Source organism: Anguilla anguilla, chromosome 6 (assembly GCF_013347855.1).
Source record: "Anguilla anguilla isolate fAngAng1 chromosome 6, fAngAng1.pri, whole genome shotgun sequence".
Classification (NCBI taxonomy): domain Eukaryota; kingdom Metazoa; phylum Chordata; class Actinopteri; order Anguilliformes; family Anguillidae; genus Anguilla; species Anguilla anguilla.
Window position 1 is genome coordinate 56,116,405 of NC_049206.1, and position 21,863 is coordinate 56,138,267.

A 21,863-nucleotide genomic window follows, 5' to 3' on the forward strand; every position below is an offset into this window, starting at 1 on the left:
CCGTGCTCGAAATGAAAACACTAAAAAAAATAACACACACGGCTGAACTCGAGGGCTGGAGACGGCTCGTGCCCGACGTGCGGGACGCGGGGCGAGGGGCGGGGCGAGGGGGGGGGGCGCCTCCCACGCGGCAGGAAGCGGTTTCGGGCCACGCGGCACGCACGCCACCTTTACCAAAAACACCAACATAGCTCCCCTCCGCACCCATCCCACAATACAGCCAATCGGAGCCCAGGACGCCGCAGCATCAATTCAAAGGCTTTCATGTAAATACAGTACGGCAGTAAAAACAGTACTGTAAATTATTATTTAAAAAATGACAGCTATTTTATAATTTACAGAGCTTCTGCAGCGACAGTCGGTCTTGGAAACCTCCAGGGCAGAGACCTGGGATTAATCACTAGTGCATTCCTTTGCGGGCAGAGCAACTTGCAGAACGTACTTCAAGCCCGTTTCTATTTTAAGAACAGACACCGGCTACTCGAAGGAGCGCTTCTGTTTTTTTTTTTCCTCTTTTTCTTTTAGTTTTAAAAAACGGCAGAACTTTAAAAAGAGGAACCCAGTGATTTCCCCTCTCCCTGGCGCACGTGCGCAAGGCCTCGCTGATCACGCCACGGTACCGAGCTTCCTCCCCCCCCCCGCCCCCCCCGCCCCCCCCGCCCCGAGCCTGACCTGCGGTGTGAGCTGCTCGGCAGGTACACAGGGGCGCGGCGCCACCTACGCCGCTGTCGGAACATTACATCGCCTCACATCGCATTACACCCAATCAGCACGCGCTCCTGTCCACAGGCATTTACAGGGCAACAATGAACAAAGGGCCCCCACATCTCTCAGCTCCTGAAGTAAGCCGCCGCAAACACAAAATGCACACAGTTGTAGACAGCCGCGTACTATATGCATTTCCACAACATTACATTCATTCATACAGCAGAACATTCTACGCTACTGCTCACTGTTTTGAACAGAAGCATTCTGAAACGCTCAGAAAAAAACGGACGTTCAGAGGCATTATTTTCGCTGCACATTATGCAGTGGCTCCACATGGCCAGCGGGGGCAGTGCGGAGCAGCGGCCAAGGCGGCACAGCGCAGCCAGGAACTGGGTAAAAGGGCAAAGCGTTTACAGCTGTGCCCGGGAATAAGGAGCTTAGCCTGGGCCGCGTTCGGTACAAGCGCCCAGCTGCATGAACGGATCGTTCCAGACCAAGTCTCCGCCATGCACCAAAACATGCACCAAAATGCACCAGCGGCTGCATCTGCAGCTGTACGAACACGCAAAGCAAAGACAGGCACGTCTAACAAAAGACAGGCTCGTGCCAGCCAAGCAGCCGGCCCGGTATTTACAACAACAGAAGGCCCCCGGTCGGGCCCAGACGCGGCCGTCCTATAAACACAGAGAGACTTGGCCCGAAGAGACAGGACTTTCCACCCGGTCCTGTCCCGTAGAGCGCAGGTCTGAAGAGTCATCAGTTTTTTGTTTTTTTTCCTTTTTCTTTCCCTTCTTTCTGTTTGAGCGTGTGAAGCAGGATGGGGAGGAGAGAGATGGGAAACTGGGACACTGTCCGGGGTCAGTGGTGTGTGATTTATCGCTCTCTCGCTCCCTCCCTCCCTCCCTCCCTCACTCCTCTCTCCACGGGGCTGTAACACTCCCAATACACACAGGCCTGCCTGACCAAAACAGCCTCATCAGACCAGGGCTTAATCTTTGCCAAAAAAAAAAAAAAAAAGGGTTCAAGGCCAAGTCTATAAAGATAACAACCTACGGTTTACAATATTCCTCGAAAACGTATCGAATAAAGTCATGCATTGAACTGAATTAAAAAATAAACGTGGTGTTGAACTGACACTAAACTAATTACTTTCAAGGCTGTTTTGGAGGCGACAAAGACGCAAGAGGGAGGAGGTCCACGGCACTTCTTAGAAGAGGCACACAGATAACGGCTTTACTGAACAATAAGGTTATTGTTTTCCAGCGAAAGCTTTTGGAAACGCAAGGCGCTTCTGAGAAGGCCCTGGAACTCCTTCCTCTCGTTAGCCCTTCGACCTTACGACGTCTCGTTCTCAGGTGGATAATAAACGGGAAAACCTCCGCCAACTGATGAAGTCACAGGTGCCCGTGGGACTCGTAAACCTGTGAGAGACCGACCCGAAAGTGCACTTTAACCCCCCACCCTGGACCTGGCAACCGCATCACCAATGCAGAGAACTGGGAGGGGGGGTGGGGGGAGAGGGCAAGCAAGGGGTTGCCATGTTCTCCCCCTATTGTACGTGTGTTGCGGTGAGTTGAAACACTCAGGAAACAGGGAGAATTAAGCACAGCGTCCGTCTGGGTTGTTGGTGGTTCCCTGCTCAGGCTCATGGTTATCCACGCGGCCTCAGGCACCGGGCTAAACTGGGGTTAATCCAGTGTTTTTCCGCAGTGCAAGTTGTTTTGCAATTCGATCGGTTGGGTCGTGCGGTATTCTCCGAAAGCAGGAACACGGCCTTCCCTGCTGCCCCCACCCCCCCCGCCCCCCACTTAAAACCAGAAGGCCAGAGTGCGGTGTGGAAAATTCCAGCTCCAGACTCGAGTGCAAGGCGAGGGTTTCACATAGAGCTCTGGCGCCCCCTTGTGTTACAATCTGCTTACTGCAGTGTCTTCGCGCACTAGGTTCTCAAACTTAGTCCTGGAAGCCTTCTCTACTGCACGCTGGTTTTCATTACAGAAAATCCCTTGATCAATTCAGATCACTGAAAGCATGTGCTTGCAGTTTCCAGTTTCTTAAACATTTTTTAAAAAAATACATTGGATGTTTAGACTATTGCCATTAGCCACAAATGCCTTTCATTTTCCACAGATATATTGGTTTTAGTTAAACTGTGCCCACACTCAGTATTTTGGATCCAAAATATGTCGCATCTGTTACACAGTAAAGCGTCTTTGTGACGGTTCTCTATAAAAAAGTGCTATACCAAGAAAATGGACTTGATCCAATTTGAAAATTGGGGAACTCTAATATAAAGACCTTAATTAAATGGAAGCCAAACAAACATACATCAATCATCAGTCCTCAAAGACACTTTGACTTTTCGGAAACATCCCAATCAAAGGGAACAGAGGGCAGGAAACGCACTGAATCTCTAACAGGAACGTCAGGCTTCATAAAGTCGGCCGAGATGAATCCGAACGCATCTAAAATGGATGACTCCTGAGGAATCTCGTCACGATTAAAGCCCCAGAATGCATTAATAGCCTATTAATAGGCAATGCGTCTCTCTCTCTCTCTCTCTCGCGACTGGCAGAGCGCGCGAAACACCATCGCTCGGGCCAAGAACCCTTCAGGCAACACTTAAAATTTCCAGCGGGAAGCTGGAACCCAGAAGTAGACGAAGATAGAGGGAGTGAGAAAAAAGAGAAACAGAACACCGCTCTTCTTTTTTTTTACTCTTTAAACGAGGGAATGAATTCAAATCGCTGATGCTGACATTGCCCTGATCAGCAGCACCAGCACCAATAGTCCATTTATTCATAATAACTGTTTTTAAACATACCGTAAGCCTGCGCTTATCCAGTATATCTGCATTGCAAGCATGCTCAGTAAAATGGGAACACAATAACGGTAGGAACAGCAATTGTAACAGTGGGAACAATAACAGTTACAGTGGGAGCAGTAATTGAAACAGTGAGAACAAGTAAAAGTAACTGCTGGAACAACAATGTTTACAATTGGAACAGTCACAATAACAGTTAGAATAGTAATGTTAACAGTCAGAACAATGCTAGTAACAGTTGGAACAGTGCTAGCAATTGTGGAGAAAGGAGAGTTATGATGGGCTAACGTTATCTGAACTTTACCATGGAGTTGCTTTTCACTAAGGTTGGAAAGTGAAGGCACTTCAGCAACTGAACACACTGCACCCGTGTAACTAACAGATAAATTAGCCTTCCTTAGATTGTGTCTTCGTTGCAGATAAACAGAGGGCGGTGCTAGACAAACAGGCCCACACAGAGCACCAATGAGAAGGCAGTACAGGATGTGACAAGGTGTAAGCAGCCCACGGTGGCAAAAAGAGGCATATTTAGCCAGGGCAGTCCAGTTGACATGTACACAAGGGAAAAAAAAACACTCAGCAGAGGGGCGGCACAGGGAGGTCATGTGACCGCGCCGGGCCGTGGAAAAAAACCTGCGCGAACCGCACGCGGCCGGCCCCCGACCATCTGGACGCGCCGTGGAAACCTGGGGCATGCTGGGATTTTTTTCTTTTTTTTCTTTTCTCCCATGTTTAATATCCCAGCCCATTTCAGATATCAAATCTCCGTAAAGGATCCCCGCCCACGATTCCAGGTGCGCACAGGCGAGTTAATCGACCACAGACGCACCCCGAGTTGACCTTTAACCCCCGGCCCGAGACAGAGCGCCACGGAAACGCTACAGTCTACCTACACCCCCCCCCCAAACCCCCCCCCCCCCCCCCCGCCCCCGAGTCAGCAGACTAATCCCTGCTCCAAGCGCATAAAACATTCACTCTTAATAGCCGTGGACACCGTCCAAAACATAAAACGTCTCAATAAACACAGACTGAATAGACTTTAAAACTAAGTACCGATGTTTAACAGGAGGGGGAAAAAAAAACTGACAGGGTATTTAAAATGTGTTTTTTAACGACAGCCTGAATCCAGCGCTCTGAGCAGGTGTGCGGCGGGTGGCCATGGCGAACCGGTAAGTTTTGTTTTAGGGAGCGCTCCGCATACAGGGAGCGCCGCTCGGCTCGGCGGGACGGGCGGAAGCCGCCGCCGCGGACGGACGGACCCCGGAGGATCGGAGCGGCGCTTTGGCGGGGGAAAGGAAAACAGCCCGGAGCCCGAACAGCAGGGACGCATCAGCGCGATCCGGTGGCTAACCCCGCCGCGGATGCGTCTGGCGGTCCCGTGGGGGGGGGCGGATGGGCGAACAGCGGGGTGGGACGGGGCGCTCGCTCGCCTCTCTCTCTCTCCGGGCTGATCGGACGCCCTAAGTCTGTGCACCCCTCCCGAGTGAGCTGCTCAGTCCTCCAGCCCAGCCACTGCGTGCTTTTTTCCCCCCAGAATGCACGCCCGGAATTCCCAGGAATTGTTGCAGGAGGTGGGAGGAGGAGCCTGAAGCGGTACTTATCCCATTTGGAGGGGGGAAAAAAAAAGATAAACAGATACAAGGATAAGTAGCCGTCAAAACAAGAGGACGCTCTAAAGCAGAGAAGTCCTGAGGGAATTCCTTCGATTTCCATTAGGACTTCCTAAGATAGTACTTCTATGGGGAAGGGGGGAGAAACGTGTATGCACGCACACGCACACACACACACACACACACGCGCACACATACACACACACGCATACACACACGCACACATACACACGCACGCACACATACACACGCACGCACACATACACACACACGCATACACACGCACACATACACACACGCACACATACACACACACGCATACACACACGCACACATACACACGCACGCACACATACATACACACACACATGAACACACACACATCAGTATGCTGAGTCTGCAGATTTTGTGGCCCCTAATGGGCACGCACACACACACACACACACACGATTTAAAGGACTTAAGGGGCCTCCAGGTCAGTGCAGACCGTAGTGACCTAAATTGGGGCAGTACGGGGAGGGTGGGGGCTGATCCGAGGAGGAGAGCCACGCGACCCCTACCACTGCCCCAGTCTCCACACAGGGGTCGGGGGTCAGGGGTCAGGGGTCGGCAGCACTGTAGCTGAGCTGAACCGTCCCCTGCAGAACAGGGACATTCTGAAAATACACTGAAATTAAGGCATGAAGAAACCACTGCAACACTACACAGTGCAGGGGCCCGTATAGAAATGACTTCCCAGAAACACACAGATTTTAATCCACCCCCCCCCCCCAGAAAAGAGGTGACTGAGCAGCTGAGGGGGATCCACAGTGTTTTTCCACTTGAGCCACCAGGGAAGGGGGGGCAGCTTGGGGGGGGGGGGGGGGGGGGTGGGCCATTCGCCTTTTTTCCCCCAGCACCCAAAATAAGCCTCGAGCACGGACCTGTCAACAAGCACCACGAGGCACGACCCAGGGGCACCGCGGCCCTGGCGACAGCTCGTTAAACTCCGGACTAAAGCTTCACAGACGGGCGACTCCACCGCAGACATCCGCGCGAGCGACGTGCGAAGAGAACCGGACGTGAAGCAGAGCGCACACAGAGCAACTCGGGGGCGAGAACCAGACAGTAGAGGACCGTTATCTCGGGCACGGGCCTGCTGGTATTCCAGTTCACCTCGTAACCGGCGGCGACGACGTGCGTCACTCCGACAGACCCGAGAGAGGCGCGGGCGGTGCGGTGCGGTGACTTTGGCCGACTGCCAAACCTCACGCACCTTCCCTGCGCTCGACACAGACAAATAACCCAGACGATCCGACGAGGTCACGGTCACTTCGCTGCGTAAACCCAGGAGGGAAAAAAACGCAACACAAAATGTGTCGTTTTATTTTTTTTTTAAACACACATCCGTGTCTAGTTAAGGACAACACATTTTGTGTTACTTTCAACACAGCCTGTGCTAAAAAGTCTCCCTTTGTATATTTGCATCACGAAAGTAGTGACTTCGACATAAAACCTGCTGAAAGCAACACAAAAGTAGTAACACAAAAAGTGTGTTGGATATTAAACACATCCCTTTTTGAGATGTCCATCCATTTACGCACTGCTAAGATGGTAAACTCTCTCGTCGTAGGACAAGGCGATGCAAGCGCATGAAAACATGACATCACACACAGGCCAGGAGGGACAGCCTCAGACGCTAGCGCTCCACTAACACCGCTAACACACGGGGGGGGGGGGACTTCCCCCCCTCCCCCCCCTCCCCTCCCCTCCCGACATTCCGCCCCCTGCGTGTCCTATCTCAGCGGATAGCGGGGCCTGCCCGTTTACGCCGTTTGTTCGTTTGTTTGTTCGTTTTTAAAGATAGCGCCGATTGCGTCTGTCCTCCAGAGACCGGCGCGCGGCCGCGGTCAGGTTCGGCCGCCGGAGCCGCTGACGGGAGTCGCCGCGTGCGAGCAAGCGAGAAGACGAGCGACAGCGGCGTTAGAGACGTACGCACTTCCCGTGAGGCGGCTCACGGCGAGACGGGAACGCCACGCCGCGTCGCGCCGCTCGGCACGGGAGCCTGCGCGATTCAGGAGCGCTTTCAGGAGTGAGTTTTGAGCGAGAGGGCGTCGGCGCTCGAGAGCCGCCAAACGGAGCCGCCGCCGTTTTGGCCCGAGCGAATCGTGGAGCCGCAGGCCGCCGAGGTGCTCCTGACCGACCGGCCCGGATGCACGCCGGCCTTCGGGCCTGCCGGGACATCAACGATCCTGCGGGACACAGCGAACCAAAGCTAGCAAAGCTACAGAGCTCAGCAAATACTACCCAGAAGAACCAGCGCAACTGACACTTTCACAGTCACAAAAGCCAGTGGACGGATACGGAAATTAAGCGGAGCGCTCTCTGGGTTTTACGACTCTGCTTTCCAGGGAGAGTGAAGGTCAAGCCGCTTTAATATCCCCCCCGGCGACAGACGTCATCGCCCCGGCCGCGGCGGCACCGCGCGTGCGGGCGATAATCCGCTCGGCGAGATTCGCCGGCGACCGGGATCCGCGATTGGGCCGACTCCCAACCTCCCAACTCGCGGGATTTACGTCAAGGCCGAGAAAAACATTCGACAGACAAAAAAAGGTTTGAGACAAGGATTCCACTGAGCACCGTGTCATAGACGCTACATGTCAATCAAACAGGAGACGGCTGACGGAAAACACATTCCACACATGAAAAAGAAAAAAAATAAACTGACAGGACAAAGGGGGTCATTCTAAAAGAGTCATCAGTGCAGTCCCCAAGGCGACGGCTGACTTTCGAGACTTTTTAAAACATCGACCGTAAAACAGTACGCGTTCCTGCCCCGAACGCTCCTCTACAGCGAAGCTCAAATCAGTGCGTTCTGAACAAACACGCTCCGACTGTACAGGACCCCTCAGAGAGATTGCACGGGACCACCGTATCAGGTACAGATTGGCCCCCGCTGTGTTTTTGTACCGCTACCCGATGAAAGTTCGCAAAGGCATTTGGGACCCAGGATCAACTGCTGACCCAAAGAGGAATGTCACCCTCTACATTATCATGTCTTGTCTTTGCTTATTAACATACCTCTTTCTTTGTGTTGGATGTAAAAAAAAAAAATTAAAAAAAATGAATAACAGCTGCCAACATACTACTGTGATGGGCTCTGCAATAATTAATAATTCACATCTAATTGATTGGTTTCAGGGGTGCACAAGCACACACACTTTCAAATAAAGAAACATGGAACACAAGTGCTACATTTGGTCTTGTCTAACAGTGCCATAAATAAGCCAGTGCGGTATTTAGGCTAATGGTAAGAGATCCCCACTGTAACTATGCACTGCCTAGAAACGCCCAGCCTACCCAGACTGCACAGGAAAACACAGACTGCACAGGCAAACACAGTACTGCACAGGCAAACACAGTACTGCACAGGCAAATACAGTACCGCACAGACAAACAGTACTGCACAGGCAAACACAGACTGCACACAGGCAAACACTGTACTGCACAGGCAAACACAGTACTGCACAGGCAAACACAGACTGCACAGACAAACACTGTACTGCACAGGCAAACACTGTACTGCACAGGCAAACACAGTACTGCACAGGCAAATACAGTACCGCACAGACAAACACAGTACTGCACAGGCAAACACAGACTGCACAGGAAAACACAGACTGCACAGGCAAACAAGGTACTGCACAGGCAAACACAGACTGCACAGACAAACACAGTACTGCACAGGCAAACACTGTACCGCACAGGCAAACACAGTACTGCACAGGCAAACACACACGGTTTATTTTTTATTTCTTATATTGTGCTCACAGTTAGCAAAAATGACAAAAAATCTCTATTCACACACTATATACAGAATTCCTATGTCATGAATATGTCAGTATATTTATGTGTGTGTGTGTGTACAGAACAGTGATAAAATGGAAGACACGTACTTGATTAATGATTAATGATATTATGTGACATTTCCTTTCGGTGACTACAAAGTTTTAAAAAATTCAGCTGGTCCTGGAGATGACTTCATCCGTGAAAACAAAAAAAGGAAGCCCCAAATAAAGCGGACTTCTTTCTCTCCTCAACGTCTCAACCTTTCGCTGAACAGCCAATGGTCAACAGCTGTGACTCTCAGAGAAGCATTGCGATACAAATAAAAGTTTTAAAAATACAACATTAAAAAGTCTATGAATAATTTTCATCAGTCTGAAACTGACCTAGTTTTTTTTTTTTTCTCCTCTAAGCTCTGACTGGACTGGGCTGGTCTGTGGAGAAGTGCATTGTGGGATTGCGAGGAGGTCTCCGGTAACTCTATGCGTGCCACACATTATGAGATTCCGCCATCCGTACGAACTGCATATAGGTCATGGAACAGACACCTAGAATGTGCCGTTAATATACAGAATACGGAGGGAGGGAGGGAGGGAGGAGGTAGCGGGTGGGTGCTGTGTGTTGTGCGGCTGAACCATATGCTATGCTAAATCTGCATTAGCATCCGTCCACACATCCACAAGCAATGAACTGAATGGCATGGCAAATGTTAGGTATCACAGGTTGTTTACAAAATCCAGTCACAGCACATCACCTGATGTTGCACAGAATTTCTGGGGTTCAGTGGCAAATTTTTTATTTTTTTTTTAAAAAAGCAGCCCCTTTCTCAGTGCACATCCGACCTCATTTCATCAATCTCCAGCCGCAGATCGCATAATCCACGGGACAGAAGCGCAGTCTGCAGAATTTTTTTGGGTACCGATACAGTAAGCAAGAGAGACGCAAAAAACAATGAACAAACAGTTCAGTCCCTTCTCTGCAGAGTCTCTGTTAGCCCGGGTTATGAAAACAACCGTGAGCGCTGTCCTGTATCCTGAAACCCTAATACCTCTATCAGACATTTACAAATTGCAATGCACGCTAAAATGTTCCACACTAAATTAATACCAATAATAACATAACAACAATAATAATAAATCTGACGGAAGCAGAGAAATGACTGCTCCAAAGACTTCAGATTGCCTTACTGGTAAACAGTCTGTTGTGTTCCATTTCAGCTGCAGGTCAAGGATGAGAATGGTCAGCATGCGGGTAATGAATCGCACATGAGTGTTTATTAGCAAAGGAGCTCGGAAGACAACACGCCAGAGACTCTGACCGGCCTACAAAAATAAATAAAATAAATAAATAAATAAATAAATAAATAAATAAATAAATAAATAAATAAATAAATAAAAACCCTCCCTGAATATGCAGAGCACCAAACGGAGGACAAACCCACTGGTGCATTCCAGCCAAGCCGAAGCTCACAGCCACAGCTGCCAGGTTCACATTGCATATACAGCGTGTGTGTGTGTGTGTCTGTTTGGGGGAGAGGGGGGCGTGTACCCTGGATATATTCAGTATGACTAGACAGGAACATCTCAGCTGACATTGAACAAAATCCAAACAACAGAGAAGCGGAAAGCGAACTGCGCGTTAATACGGATTTGACGTTCGGCCAGTAACATTCGCCTGCTTTTTCACTGGCTGAGAGACCCACAGCCTGCAGTTATGAGTCTGAAAGATAAAAGGATCTGACGGCGGTGCTCAATGTCAGGATATGAGAATGCGAGAGTGCGCATTTATATCAAGATAAAGCCGTTATGACAGTCGCCGCACACGCGCACATGTACGCACACCCACACGCACACAACCCATGTCCATAGGGGGCTTTGCAGAAGACAGAAGAGGCATATTAGAGATGATTCTAACGGGCTGTCTGTAGTGCTCTTCTGAACTAGGTCCTTGTGTAAAAGGGCGAGCGATCTCCGTCAGATCTGACGCAGAAATACACTATGGTTCACAATTATGACTGCTGGCAAAAAAAAACAAAAAAAAAACTCTACAGCGGCTGAGCATCATCTGCGAATGCCAGCTGGTGACTAGCATGCCCTCTGTTTACAGCTAGCGAAGCAGCTTCATTTTCTCTCTTTCTCACTCCCTTGCAATTGGGCTACACTGTAGAGACACTCAAATAAATTAATCATTGTGCCTGACACCCTTAATATAGGGCAGCATGGCTGTTTCTTTTTTTTTCATTTAAAATGATCTTGTTGCCAAATGTGACACAGAAGTTTCTGAAAATGCTGAGAGGAATTAACTCAGTTTTCTCCAAGAGAGACTTTGTTGTAGGATACACAACACAATATTACACAAATCTCTACTATTGTTTTGTCATAGTGCCATTTGTGTTACCAAACGTTAAACTAACATGTACATTTCCCATCTTTATTGAATAAACAGGTAAAACTCGCACTCTGTATGTACCTTGTTCCTTCGCCCACTTTACCGTTATTTCACGAACAAAATAAAAACAGCAACACTGTTTTTCAAACACATGAAAATGCCATGCACAATAAGGACATGACGTGTTGATGCTCTATCAGACCGCATCCCTATGCATCTCAACGGTGTTTTTGTTCTCCTACCTGGACGTTCTGCAGCACCCAGGCGCATTTCTCTCTGACGTCAGCGTAGGGACATCTCTTGGACAACATCAGCAGACGGGCCAGCACGGCGTTCAGCTCAAACTGAGAGACGGCCGCGGAGGCGGGAGGCGAGGATACCTCTCCGATTGGCCCTATGTTTTCGACGCACCTCATCACTTCTTGCCTTATTGTTTCCATCGCCAGATCTCGGGAGTTTTCGTCTTTGCTGGCCAATGCGCCCCACCGCTCCGCAGGATCAATAACATCCATCCTGCTTGCGATCTGTCAGCCAAGCTAACAAAAACTAACGCTGTTCTTCTTCACAGTTTCTCAGCGATCACAGCACTAACTTTACTATTTAAATAGTATTCGTTTTTTTGCTGGTCGACATCAAATCGTGTGCAGATGGATGCAAATCTTAGCAAATATCTCAACGTTTCGAATGTTTTAGATGTTCTGTCACTGCTATCGGGTTACATAAGTCGCTTGCTAACAGTAATAATACACACAGCAAAAGAGACTAGGTACAGCATCCAGCTATCTTCCAAGACAATCACGCTAACTTTAACAGTCTATCTCGAACATTAATATTTCCCACATTAGCTAACTTACTAAGCTAGTCGGCTAGTTCACTGGACTTGCTCCATAGGCTATCGAGTAAAAGGCATTCGGCCAAAATTGTCCGCCTTCTGTAAACGTTAACTGGCTATCGATAGCAAGGAATTTGCAATAACGGACATATCTTAAAACTTCCAAGACTATGACCGGGGAGTAATCAGGATTGAAACCACCTACTATTAATTCCACTTCTTAAATTACAGTGTTGATAAATGATGAACCAAATTATTTGAAATAAAAAAAATACACAAGAGTTCGACTATTCAAGAAAATTCGGTAATAACCAAACATAGTAGAATGAATATTCCTGCAAAATCAATGTTTGCCATATCAGTGCATTAACAAGCTAGAATACTTGTCTGGCTGGTTGATATGTCGTGTATAACGTCAGATAGCTTGCTATAACGGCCGACAACTAACGATTAATTTGCTGCAGCTAACGCTGTAGTAGACTATAACAGAACTAACGTTCGCTAATATAGTCGATATGTTTTGCACTTTGCATGATAGGCTTGCTTCAACACGTTTTCCTGTGGAGAAAAACAAATGATTTGCATGTGAATGCAGATACATAAAAGAAACCACACACAATTTAAGCATGCAACAAAATAAATATATTTACGTTAGCTATCAATTCATCCAATTTTAACAATTAGAGTCAGAAAGATATGGTTTAGACTACCAACTTTATTCAGTCGCAAACAAACTCTGAGACAAGCTAAGAAGGTTAACGTTAGCACATTTGCTAACTGTATGCGCTGTTTTCATTAGTGAACATCGCCAAAACTTTCACTACAAAGCAGGCACAAGCATTATTCAATCAATATTAGCTAATCCACTCACCTCTGCTTTTCACCACGAACTCATTGGCAGCGCCTATTCGCTTTACCTTCTACACTGGCAGTGTGCAGTCGTTCAGAATGAGCGTGGTGCACGAGATTGGTGTCGGATCGACAGTTTCATTTGTCCAATACCGCTTCAGAGAATGCATCGTAGGCGGGCGTTTTGTGCCACTGAACCAATTAGCGCTGTAAAGGGCGTTGCGTTTTTCTCGGTCAGGGTTAAAGTGAACGCTGGGACTTAGGGTTTATTTGGTCAACAGTATCCGTAAGATGAAACGATACAAAGCGTTTCTTAAAACTACAGCTCACTAAAAAATGTAAGCTCGTCCGCTATGGAGACCCTCCTTTAACTTGTTTATCTGGAAAGCTGAAGTTTTCTGCAAGGGTACACGCCCCCCACCGTTTCACGTTTATCAATCTTTTGTTTCATTCTTTTCTTATAAATGCTGTAAAATGGTGATTGAGAAGTGGCATTGTTTCAAAACAGCTAGACAACAGCTTCAGAAACAAGCATCACTACATTATGCAACCATAAACGTAGGCTACCGAAATGTATAGAATTATGTTATGATGTTACACTCACGAATGAAACCGCAACAAACTCCTTGGAAATGTTATGCTGCATTATATTTCACGTTTTTTTTATTATGTAAGAGAATGCTTCCCGATCAGCAGCTGGCCTATGCATACTTAATGTAACGTTATGTAACGTTATTGTACATTGCATATTACTACGGAAAAGCTTACATGCACATGCGTGTTGCGTACCTGGGCTTTGGGATACACTATTCTTGAGGTTCAGTGCGTTATATCGTTGGTATGATCATGCTGAAGAACGTAAATGGAGAGAGTGTATGTGCATTTCTTTATACCACATGACATTAGAATTTCCACAACTGAGCTATCCTTGGTGTCATGCAAAATTGCATAATTTATGCGATTAACTGCAGGGCATGAAGGTGAGATAAATTATGCCACAGCATTTATTTTATTTATTTATTTTTTACATTTATTATGGTGATTTCGAGTGATAGTATCTTGTTTTCTTGCTACTGACACGTCTTCATTCAGTTACTTTCATTTCTGAAACATGAGCCAATCAAATATGACCATGTGAGGCCCGGATGGTTCATAATCAGACTTTATGGGTAGTTGATCTACTTTCAGTGTTAAGTAATTGATAGTTTCTACATCTACACTTTCGAAGTAGTTTCCCCAGCACTGTGGGTTTTACATTGGAAAATCCTTGTGTGTTGACTATGTGGACCCGATTCGTGCAATGATGGGCACTGGCCATGGGCTCATAATGGACATTTGAACTGGAACCCATGTGGTGTAGCTAGCGAATGCTTGCTCTCTAAGATGTGGTACTTGAAATGCTTGCTACAGTAGTTCACTTAGATTATTAATGCTAGCTACATAATAGGACCCCTGTATTTGTTCACCATGTCCTTGATTTCTACTTGTAACTTAACCTTATATATAGGCTATGTATTTTCTATATGTTTGCAGCTCAACATGCCAATGGTACATTTTTTGAAGTCATTTTGGGACCGAGGATCATGTTATTTTCAAAGCTTTCTGTAATTTTGGCGAAATAATAACAGTGATAATAAACAAAATAAGAGCGCCGCACCGTATTACTTTTATTTTGAATTTGTCCTTCCTTTTTCGTCACCGGAAGTCGGTTCCTTGTCGCTGAACTTCAAGAGCGGCAGCAGAAGAGGGAAATTTGAACGTCGTTGTGCCCTGTTTGGATCTGTATGTACAGCTAAATTAGCCAGCTAGAGGACTGCAAATTAGCAGATCTCCTAAAATTGCCATGGAACCACTCCAGGATCAAGTAAGCGCTTTCTTGAAGTTATACAGCTATCAACTCTTGTTTTACTGAGTTGTCTGGTTAATCGCTAGCTAGCTAGCTAGACTAAATTCATTTTTTTAGTTATCTAGCTAGCCGGCTAAATTTGTTGACTCCGACAGATGGCTTCAGGTATTTACCTAACCATAGCTTGATGTGTAGCTACCATCATCGAGGCAGCATGTTTAATGTTGATATCACTGGCCAGTGTTACCAACTTATTGGATGGTTAGCTTATAAACAAGTTCGGAAGTAAACAAAGATTGTTAGACAGTAGGATGTACTGGTTAGCAAGCTAATAATTTATAAATACGAGCTATACAAAGAAAGTAACGTCAGCTTGTTTTCCATAGTGTGAGAGCTGATAAAAGTTAGCTAGCGAATTACTTTCCCAGCTGATACTAATGATGTTTAACGTTACCGTCATAAATACTGTGAATCCAAAACAAGGGTTTCCTTGGTTTCTCCTTGATTAGCATTTTTCTATCATTTTCATAGTTTTTACGAATTGTACACTTTTTATTGTAATCAACGTTTACAACAAATGTTCATCTTGTTCATTAACCAGCTAACTTAGACTAGTTGGTTAGCTATTGCTGCTTATGAGATGATGCGCTAGCTAATTTAAATGTATGCCCTCGCTGCGTTACTATTCCCTCTCTCAGAACGTCAGTGTAGGATCCCCCTTTAAAAACAGTTACTTTGGAAGTTTCCATCTCCCTCCGGAGAGAATGTCACCTTCAATTGTCAAGGATGTCCCAACGGCCCCCGTGACAAACAACGTGAACCTGCAGGAATTCAACATACATATGTATCGGGCATCACCTGACGCTGGTAGCAAAGGTGAGACTGGTCAGCCTCAATGCAACCGGAAACCATTCCCTCTAGTGCAAAGTGTCTTTGGGAACAAGTAGCTAATTTATTGATCCCAGGCTAGCACTGTGATGTATTTAATGATTCCAAAATGTATACACAAATATTCACAGAATGTGTATGGTTTTGAAATCAACCCAAGAATGTTCAGAGTGCATGTTCTGAGTGCACATTGCAAAAAAATATATATAAATAAATAAATAAATTAGAATGAGTACAGGGATTCGTTCCTGGATTGTCTGGGTGGAATGACCATGAATGCGACGGTTATGTGACAGCGGTGATTGCAGCCCTGAAGACTCTACAGGAGAAGATGCGTCGGCTTGAGCTGGAGAGAGTCCAGGCCGAGAGGAACGTCAATCAGTTGTGCCGGCTCGCGGACAGGGACGCCGGAAGAACCGCCCAGCGAGAACCGGGAGGGCGGGACACCGGGGGAAGGGAAGGCAGGCCGCACCAAGGTAACGCGGAATCTTCTGCTGCTCTGCAGAACGCGGGCTGCGGATTGTTCGTTTTTTTTCCCCCGGTTCTGCGTTAATGAGAGGTGCTGTTCCGTGCACCCGCGTGCACACGGCTCTGAGGAGTTAGCGGCCTGCGTTGTTGTATCTGCTTTCCTGTAGAGCTGGCTGTGCAGCTGCAGTCTGCGGAGGCCCGTTGCTCGCTCCTGGAGAAGCAGCTGGACTACATGAGGAAGATGGTGGAGAAGGCGGAGCAGGACCGAAACGCCGTCGTTCAGAAGCAGGTGCCGTCCGCTGACCATGCGCTTCACAGCACGGTCATCATAGGGTTATCTCAGAGCCAAATTTTCCACAGGGTGTAATTCCAGTCTGTTGTCTGCCTTTTCTCCCCTCTCCTTGCAGGAGTCTCTTCATAAAGACAGGCGGAAGGACCAAACGGAAGTTGAGGTCCAGCTGCAGAAGCTGGAGATGCTTGAAAGAGAGTGTCTGAAGTTGAGCAGCACCCAGTCTGTAGCAGAGGTAGAGAAGATGTTCACTCAGTGGTGAAACCAGTCAGTTATTATGCTTTCTGTGTCTTCACAAAGAAAATGAAAAATCCTCCACATTTTTTAATGATCTTTTGTGTTTATGGCAGTTTGAATCATTTTGAAGAGTGTGGATTGTTTAAAATTCAGTTCTGACATTCCTACAGAAAGTGATTCTCGTCTCCCAGCAACGTCCAAACGTGGTGTGTTAATAGGAATTTGCAATGCTAAATGCGGTTCTTTCACTCGCCGAGGGACTAGTGTCCTGTGTAGGAGTAAATGTAAAAGCTGTCATGTGCTACTGTTAGAATATGATGAGGGAGGTTGACACTCTGTTGGCTGTGCTTATTCATATTATCGCTATTACTTCTGCTCTCAGAGGAAGATTGAGCTTCTGGAACAGAAGCTTCAGCAGGAGGAGCACGAGCGAAAGCTCGTACAGGAGAAGGCGGCTGAGGTAAGCTTTCACCCAGGTAATGGTGTACACGGACTGTCAGTGTGTACCACCACACACACACACACAAACTACCACTGTGAGATTCTCAACTGTTTGAAATTTAAGCAAGTTTTTAAGAGTTTAATGCATTTTTGTAAAATCGTGTGTGGAATGTTTTCGCCCTTTTTTTCCCCCTCCACTCAAACTATTTTCCATTCAGTTATGAGAATTCAAATGTACATGATAAAATGCATCATTGTTATTGTTCATTTTAATCTCTTGTTCCTCATTCTGGACTCAAGCTACAAAGAAGCCTGGAAAAGAACCACGCTCTGTATTCCTCTGTTTCTGCTGGGGTCAAACAGAAAAGAAAAACAAAGAAGCCCCTTCCAAGGGTAAGGCCTGAAGTGCTAACCATTGATGTCGGATTACTTAGTTAATTTAAGATGAGATGTGAGAAATGAGTTCCTTAGCTCTTTCCCCCCAGTCAGAAGAGTATTTTGTTGTATGACCAGTAGGTGGCACTGCACTTCTCCAGTTTCATCGCCTCAGTTACAAACTCGGTGCGTGACAAATGGCACAAGAAAACAGCTTGCTTTTAAACTGCAGCTAAATTGCAAGATGTACATGCCTAGGAAACCTCACATTTGTGGGTCAAGAATAAACATAGTTTCAGCTTATTTACTTTAAAAACTTGAGTAGTTTGTACAGTTAAAATAGACCTGTGATCCTAGTTGAACAGAATTCTCATGTTTAAACACCCACAGACCAGTGTGCTCCTGTGACAATCCAGTCCATTGGGTCGGACTCGCAATTCGGTCCATACAGAAGTCCCCCCCCCCCCCCTCGGTGCTGCCAACAGCTCAATGCCCGGCCATGGCACTTCCCCTGTGTCTGAAACTGCCTCTTTCCTTCTGTCCGATAGCCTGGAAAAAAATGCTAAACTGGAGGAAGGCTAAAAATAAACAGATGAATAACACACACGGCCTTTAATGCGGGGTTTTATAACGAGTGCTTTTTTATTCGTCAGAAAACGGCTGCGGTCGCTCCACTGCCTCACCCCTTCCCCAAGGCCAAGCAGATGCCCTTCGTAGCTGGAACAGTACGTAAAGCCGCGTTTAAAACGGTGTCGTGTTCCTTGTCCCGACAGTCCAAGGATGAGTGTTTGAAGCGTCATCGTCGGTGGCGTGGGGCTGCCCTGTTGCGTTTTTTTCCCCCCTCTGTGTGATCTGTACTGTTATCTTGAGGCTTTGCGTGCTGTGCTGCCAGTGCTAGGTGCATGCCGGTATGTACTGTACTGTACTGTTCTGTCTCTGTTTCCTGTTGTTCTCGCGATACGCGGTTGATACCGCCACCATTGTCGTTGGCGCTTTTGCATCGCTAAACGGCGGCTCTGTTTTATTTATTTTTTTGTCTTTCTCCCCCGTCCCGCCAGTCCACCGGGCCCAGTCACTCGGTGAGCGCCAACGTGCAGAGCGTCCTGCACATGCTGAAGCACCACCACCCCCCCCACCTCTGCGACCGCGCCCACCCCCTCCGCCGGTCCGGTTCGGAGACCCGCGGCGGCCCCCGAAGGGCCCCGTCCGGCAGCAAGGGGGCCCCCGTCCTGGGCAACCTCTCCGAGGTGCTGCTGGCCCTGCAGGACGAGCTGGGACAGATGAGTTTGTAAGCGCCCCCTGCCGTCACACTCCCCGCCCCTCCCCCCCCCCCTCCCCTTAAACTGTCACGGGACATAGTAGCCGGTCTGTGCGGGTCATCGTGGTGTAAAGGTCGAAAGGGGCCTCTGCAGACACGCTGCACGGGTTCCTCTCATGCAGGAAAGGGATGGAAGCCGAAGCAGAGCTGCAAGCTGATTTACCGGTTCTGGATTCCTCTGTCCCGATTCCTCCGTTTCAAATGCTGATTTTCCTTCACTAAAAAATGAATGTGCTGTGAAATGAATGTGCTGTGCTTATCTGCTAGAAATTTGTCTCTCACTGACTTCGAGTAACATTCTTTGAGAATAGTCATTCAGTGTAGGCCTTAGGCCTCTGTCTCTGCATTCAGTATATGCCCTGTTGCTTTATTGGGTCTTGCTTGAATTGAGAAATCAAGTCTTTACAATTATAATTAAACACGATTGCCATCAGTGGATTTTTTTTTGCTGCTATTGTTTTGGAACCAGGAGGAGAAGCATTACTTTATATGTTTGTGCTTGCGTGTGCACACGCGTGTGCCTGTGCACGTTCACGCTGCCGTTGCAGTGAGCACCAGGAGCTGGTGCAGCAGATCGAGGACACGCAGAAGCGGGGTTTGAGGGAGGACCTGGAGCGGGAGCTGGACTGCCTGGTGAAGCGCATGGAGGAGAAGGGAGCTCAGATCTCCCAGCTGAAGAAGCACCAGCTAGCGGTGAGTCACACGGGGGGCACACACTCTGTCCTGCAGGGGAGTCCCAGGTACCCACAAGTGAGATGGCTCTGGGGTTTGTTCGGGTCCTCCAGGGGTGCATTTTACACTGCCGCTCTCTTTATTTCTCCATTCACTACGTCCCTTTAACAGCACGGACACGTTGTGTACACTAACACACTTGCACACGCACAAATGCACACACACGCACAAGCACACACGCGTTATGGCAAACTAGACCCAAAAAAAAGAGGTAGATCACCCAAAACCGCCATGGAAGCATCTCATGACGAGGCGGTTATCGACCCATAATGCATCTGCACTAAAAGTCAGGAGCCCCACATGCGTTATGCCTGCGTTTGCCTGCGTCGGGGCAGCTGTGCACAGAACCGCTCTGGCTCCACTGGGCAGGTGCAGAAGCTGAAGCTGAAGCGGAGGTCCGGGGCCCCGAAGCCGAGGGCCGCCAGCGCCGACGGCCGGATCGGACCCTCCGGGGGCGGGGCCACGTCCCCGGCGCCCAGAACCACCCCCCGGCGCCCCCGGGGCAAAGGAGGCAGCGGGGGTTGCCAGGGCAACCGGAGCGAGCGGCCGCAGCTGAAGGGGCCGGTGAGGCTCCAGACCAATCTGCAGAAAGATGACATCATATGGGAGACTTAGAGGCTGTTCTGGGATTAGCCCCGCCCATCCACCCCACTCTGCCACGGCAACGGGGGGGGGCTGTTTGCCACTGTTCCGGAGTGCTGTCCCTGTGTGGGGCCAACATCAATAATGGAGTTTGGTAATTGAATTTTTTTGCTTCCTCGTCCTGCGCTGCGAATGCATCTCGCTGCTCAGGAAAGCTGGCGGATTAAAGCCTCACGATTTTATTCTGAGCCATTCTGGACGTTTCCATTTGAGCTCCGTAAGAACGCCAGGAATGTGTCGTTATTTTTATTTTATCCATCCATCACAATTACGGGTGTATTTTTGCATGTATGGCAGAGTTTTATTCATGTGCATGTTAATAATTAATAAAAAGTCCTATTTAAAAATATAAATGTTGTCCTGAAGTGATTAGCGTAGTGTAAGTGGTCACATAGTACAGACATTTGCCATTGACTTATTTGCACATAGTATAATTGAAGTAACATGGCTGAATAAGTAAAAATTTTAAAGCAATTTCTCTCCACTAGACATAGTAACGGAGTTGTACGACTGTAAATTAAGTTTCACCGTTAAAGATCCAGGTGCTTTATTTAAAAAGGAAATGGTAGTGATTTATCTTTCCTTGGGGTGTATCATTTCACCTGGCTGGGATTTCAGACTGGGCAAAATTATGCAGTTGAAGCTATTTGACCACTGACTGGCAGGGATGGATATTAAATAAAATAATTTTTTTATATTTAAACAATCTTGATTCAATCTTGAAAACATTCTGCTTGGAAACAACTGCTTTTGAAATGGGTCCCTTATGATATAAATAGTATTTATTACCGTATAAATATTTTTGCTATCCAGTAGATGGCGCTGTGTAGTCCAACACGATATGTTGATCAAAGAAAAACAACCTCTTTTCCAAATGTCACAGTGGTTGTAGCCTACTCGTGTGTGTATGTATACATGTAGTATAGCATAAATAAACACGATACCTGAGCTTGGTCATATACATTTTTTTTGGGAAGCTGCCCCTTGCTAGCTGGCACTGGCTAGTGATCAATGATTTATTGATTTTCCAGTGTCAAAAGTTTAATCCCAATAAACGTATGCTCATTGAACAATCTTTAAACATAAGTCATTTATGAAATGGTGCACATTTATTTCCCAGGGGTCATTTGAAAAAAAGAGACATTTGTCTCAATTGGACTCACGCGGATAAATAAAGAATATATGAGATTTTTCCGTAATTTAGCTTCCCAATGGCGAGGGCACGAGAGCGAACGTTACACTGCTGAAGAGCACGGTAACCCGTTTCCAGGGGCACTCGACGATTACGCTTTTGTTGCGTGGTGAAGTTGACTTGAGCCGGTGGGAGCGATGTGAAAGGGGACGGTTGAGGTCGAAAAGACAGAACCCCCCGCCAAGCAGAGGGTTAGGCGCAGAAATGTCTTGATCCAAAGCAAACATACGTGGATAAAAATATCCCCATCGCAAATACTTGAAGGAGAAGGAGGACGTCTGAGAACAGCGCGTCTGCTCGTTGGCCTATAGAAAAGATGTGCAGGCTGCAGTGGGATTTTGGAATCAAATAGCTTTTGTTTTTGAAATCAAAAGTTGTGAGTATTCAGACGAATCTGTTTTT

The 21,863-nt window shown here is 47.5% G+C and overlaps 2 protein-coding genes across 4 annotated transcripts in view; one reads left to right on the forward strand and one right to left on the reverse strand.

The window, feature by feature from the left end:
- sesn1 (sestrin 1) overlaps positions 1-13,185 on the reverse strand; it is a 52,386-nt gene extending 39,201 nt beyond the window's left edge. Inside the window, exons 1-2 of the mRNA XM_035421757.1 lie at positions 13,056-13,185; positions 11,595-12,742 (exon numbers count right to left, since the gene is read on the reverse strand). Of these exons, the coding sequence (XP_035277648.1) occupies positions 11,595-11,864 (270 nt within the window). The 5' untranslated portion in view covers positions 11,865-12,742; positions 13,056-13,185. The remainder of the gene's footprint in view (positions 1-11,594; positions 12,743-13,055) is intronic.
- A 1,556-nt stretch (positions 13,186-14,741) lies between these two features.
- cep57l1 (centrosomal protein 57, like 1) lies at positions 14,742-20,621 on the forward strand. Of its 3 annotated transcripts, none has more exons than XM_035421128.1 (11): positions 14,742-14,897; positions 15,578-15,755; positions 16,064-16,243; positions 16,403-16,524; positions 16,643-16,759; positions 17,144-17,221; positions 17,503-17,595; positions 18,231-18,302; positions 18,636-18,865; positions 19,444-19,588; positions 20,003-20,621. In XM_035421128.1, exons 1-11 carry the CDS (start codon positions 14,877-14,879, stop codon positions 20,240-20,242), a joined length of 1,476 nt encoding a protein of 491 aa, XP_035277019.1. In that variant the 5' UTR covers positions 14,742-14,876; the 3' UTR covers positions 20,243-20,621. The 3 variants fall into 3 exon arrangements, with proteins under 3 accessions (XP_035277019.1, XP_035277021.1, XP_035277018.1); XM_035421130.1 differs by having other exon boundaries at positions 16,076-16,243; positions 19,997-20,621; XM_035421127.1 differs by having other exon boundaries at positions 14,743-14,897; positions 19,997-20,621.
- Positions 20,622-21,863: the final 1,242 nt, after the last annotated feature.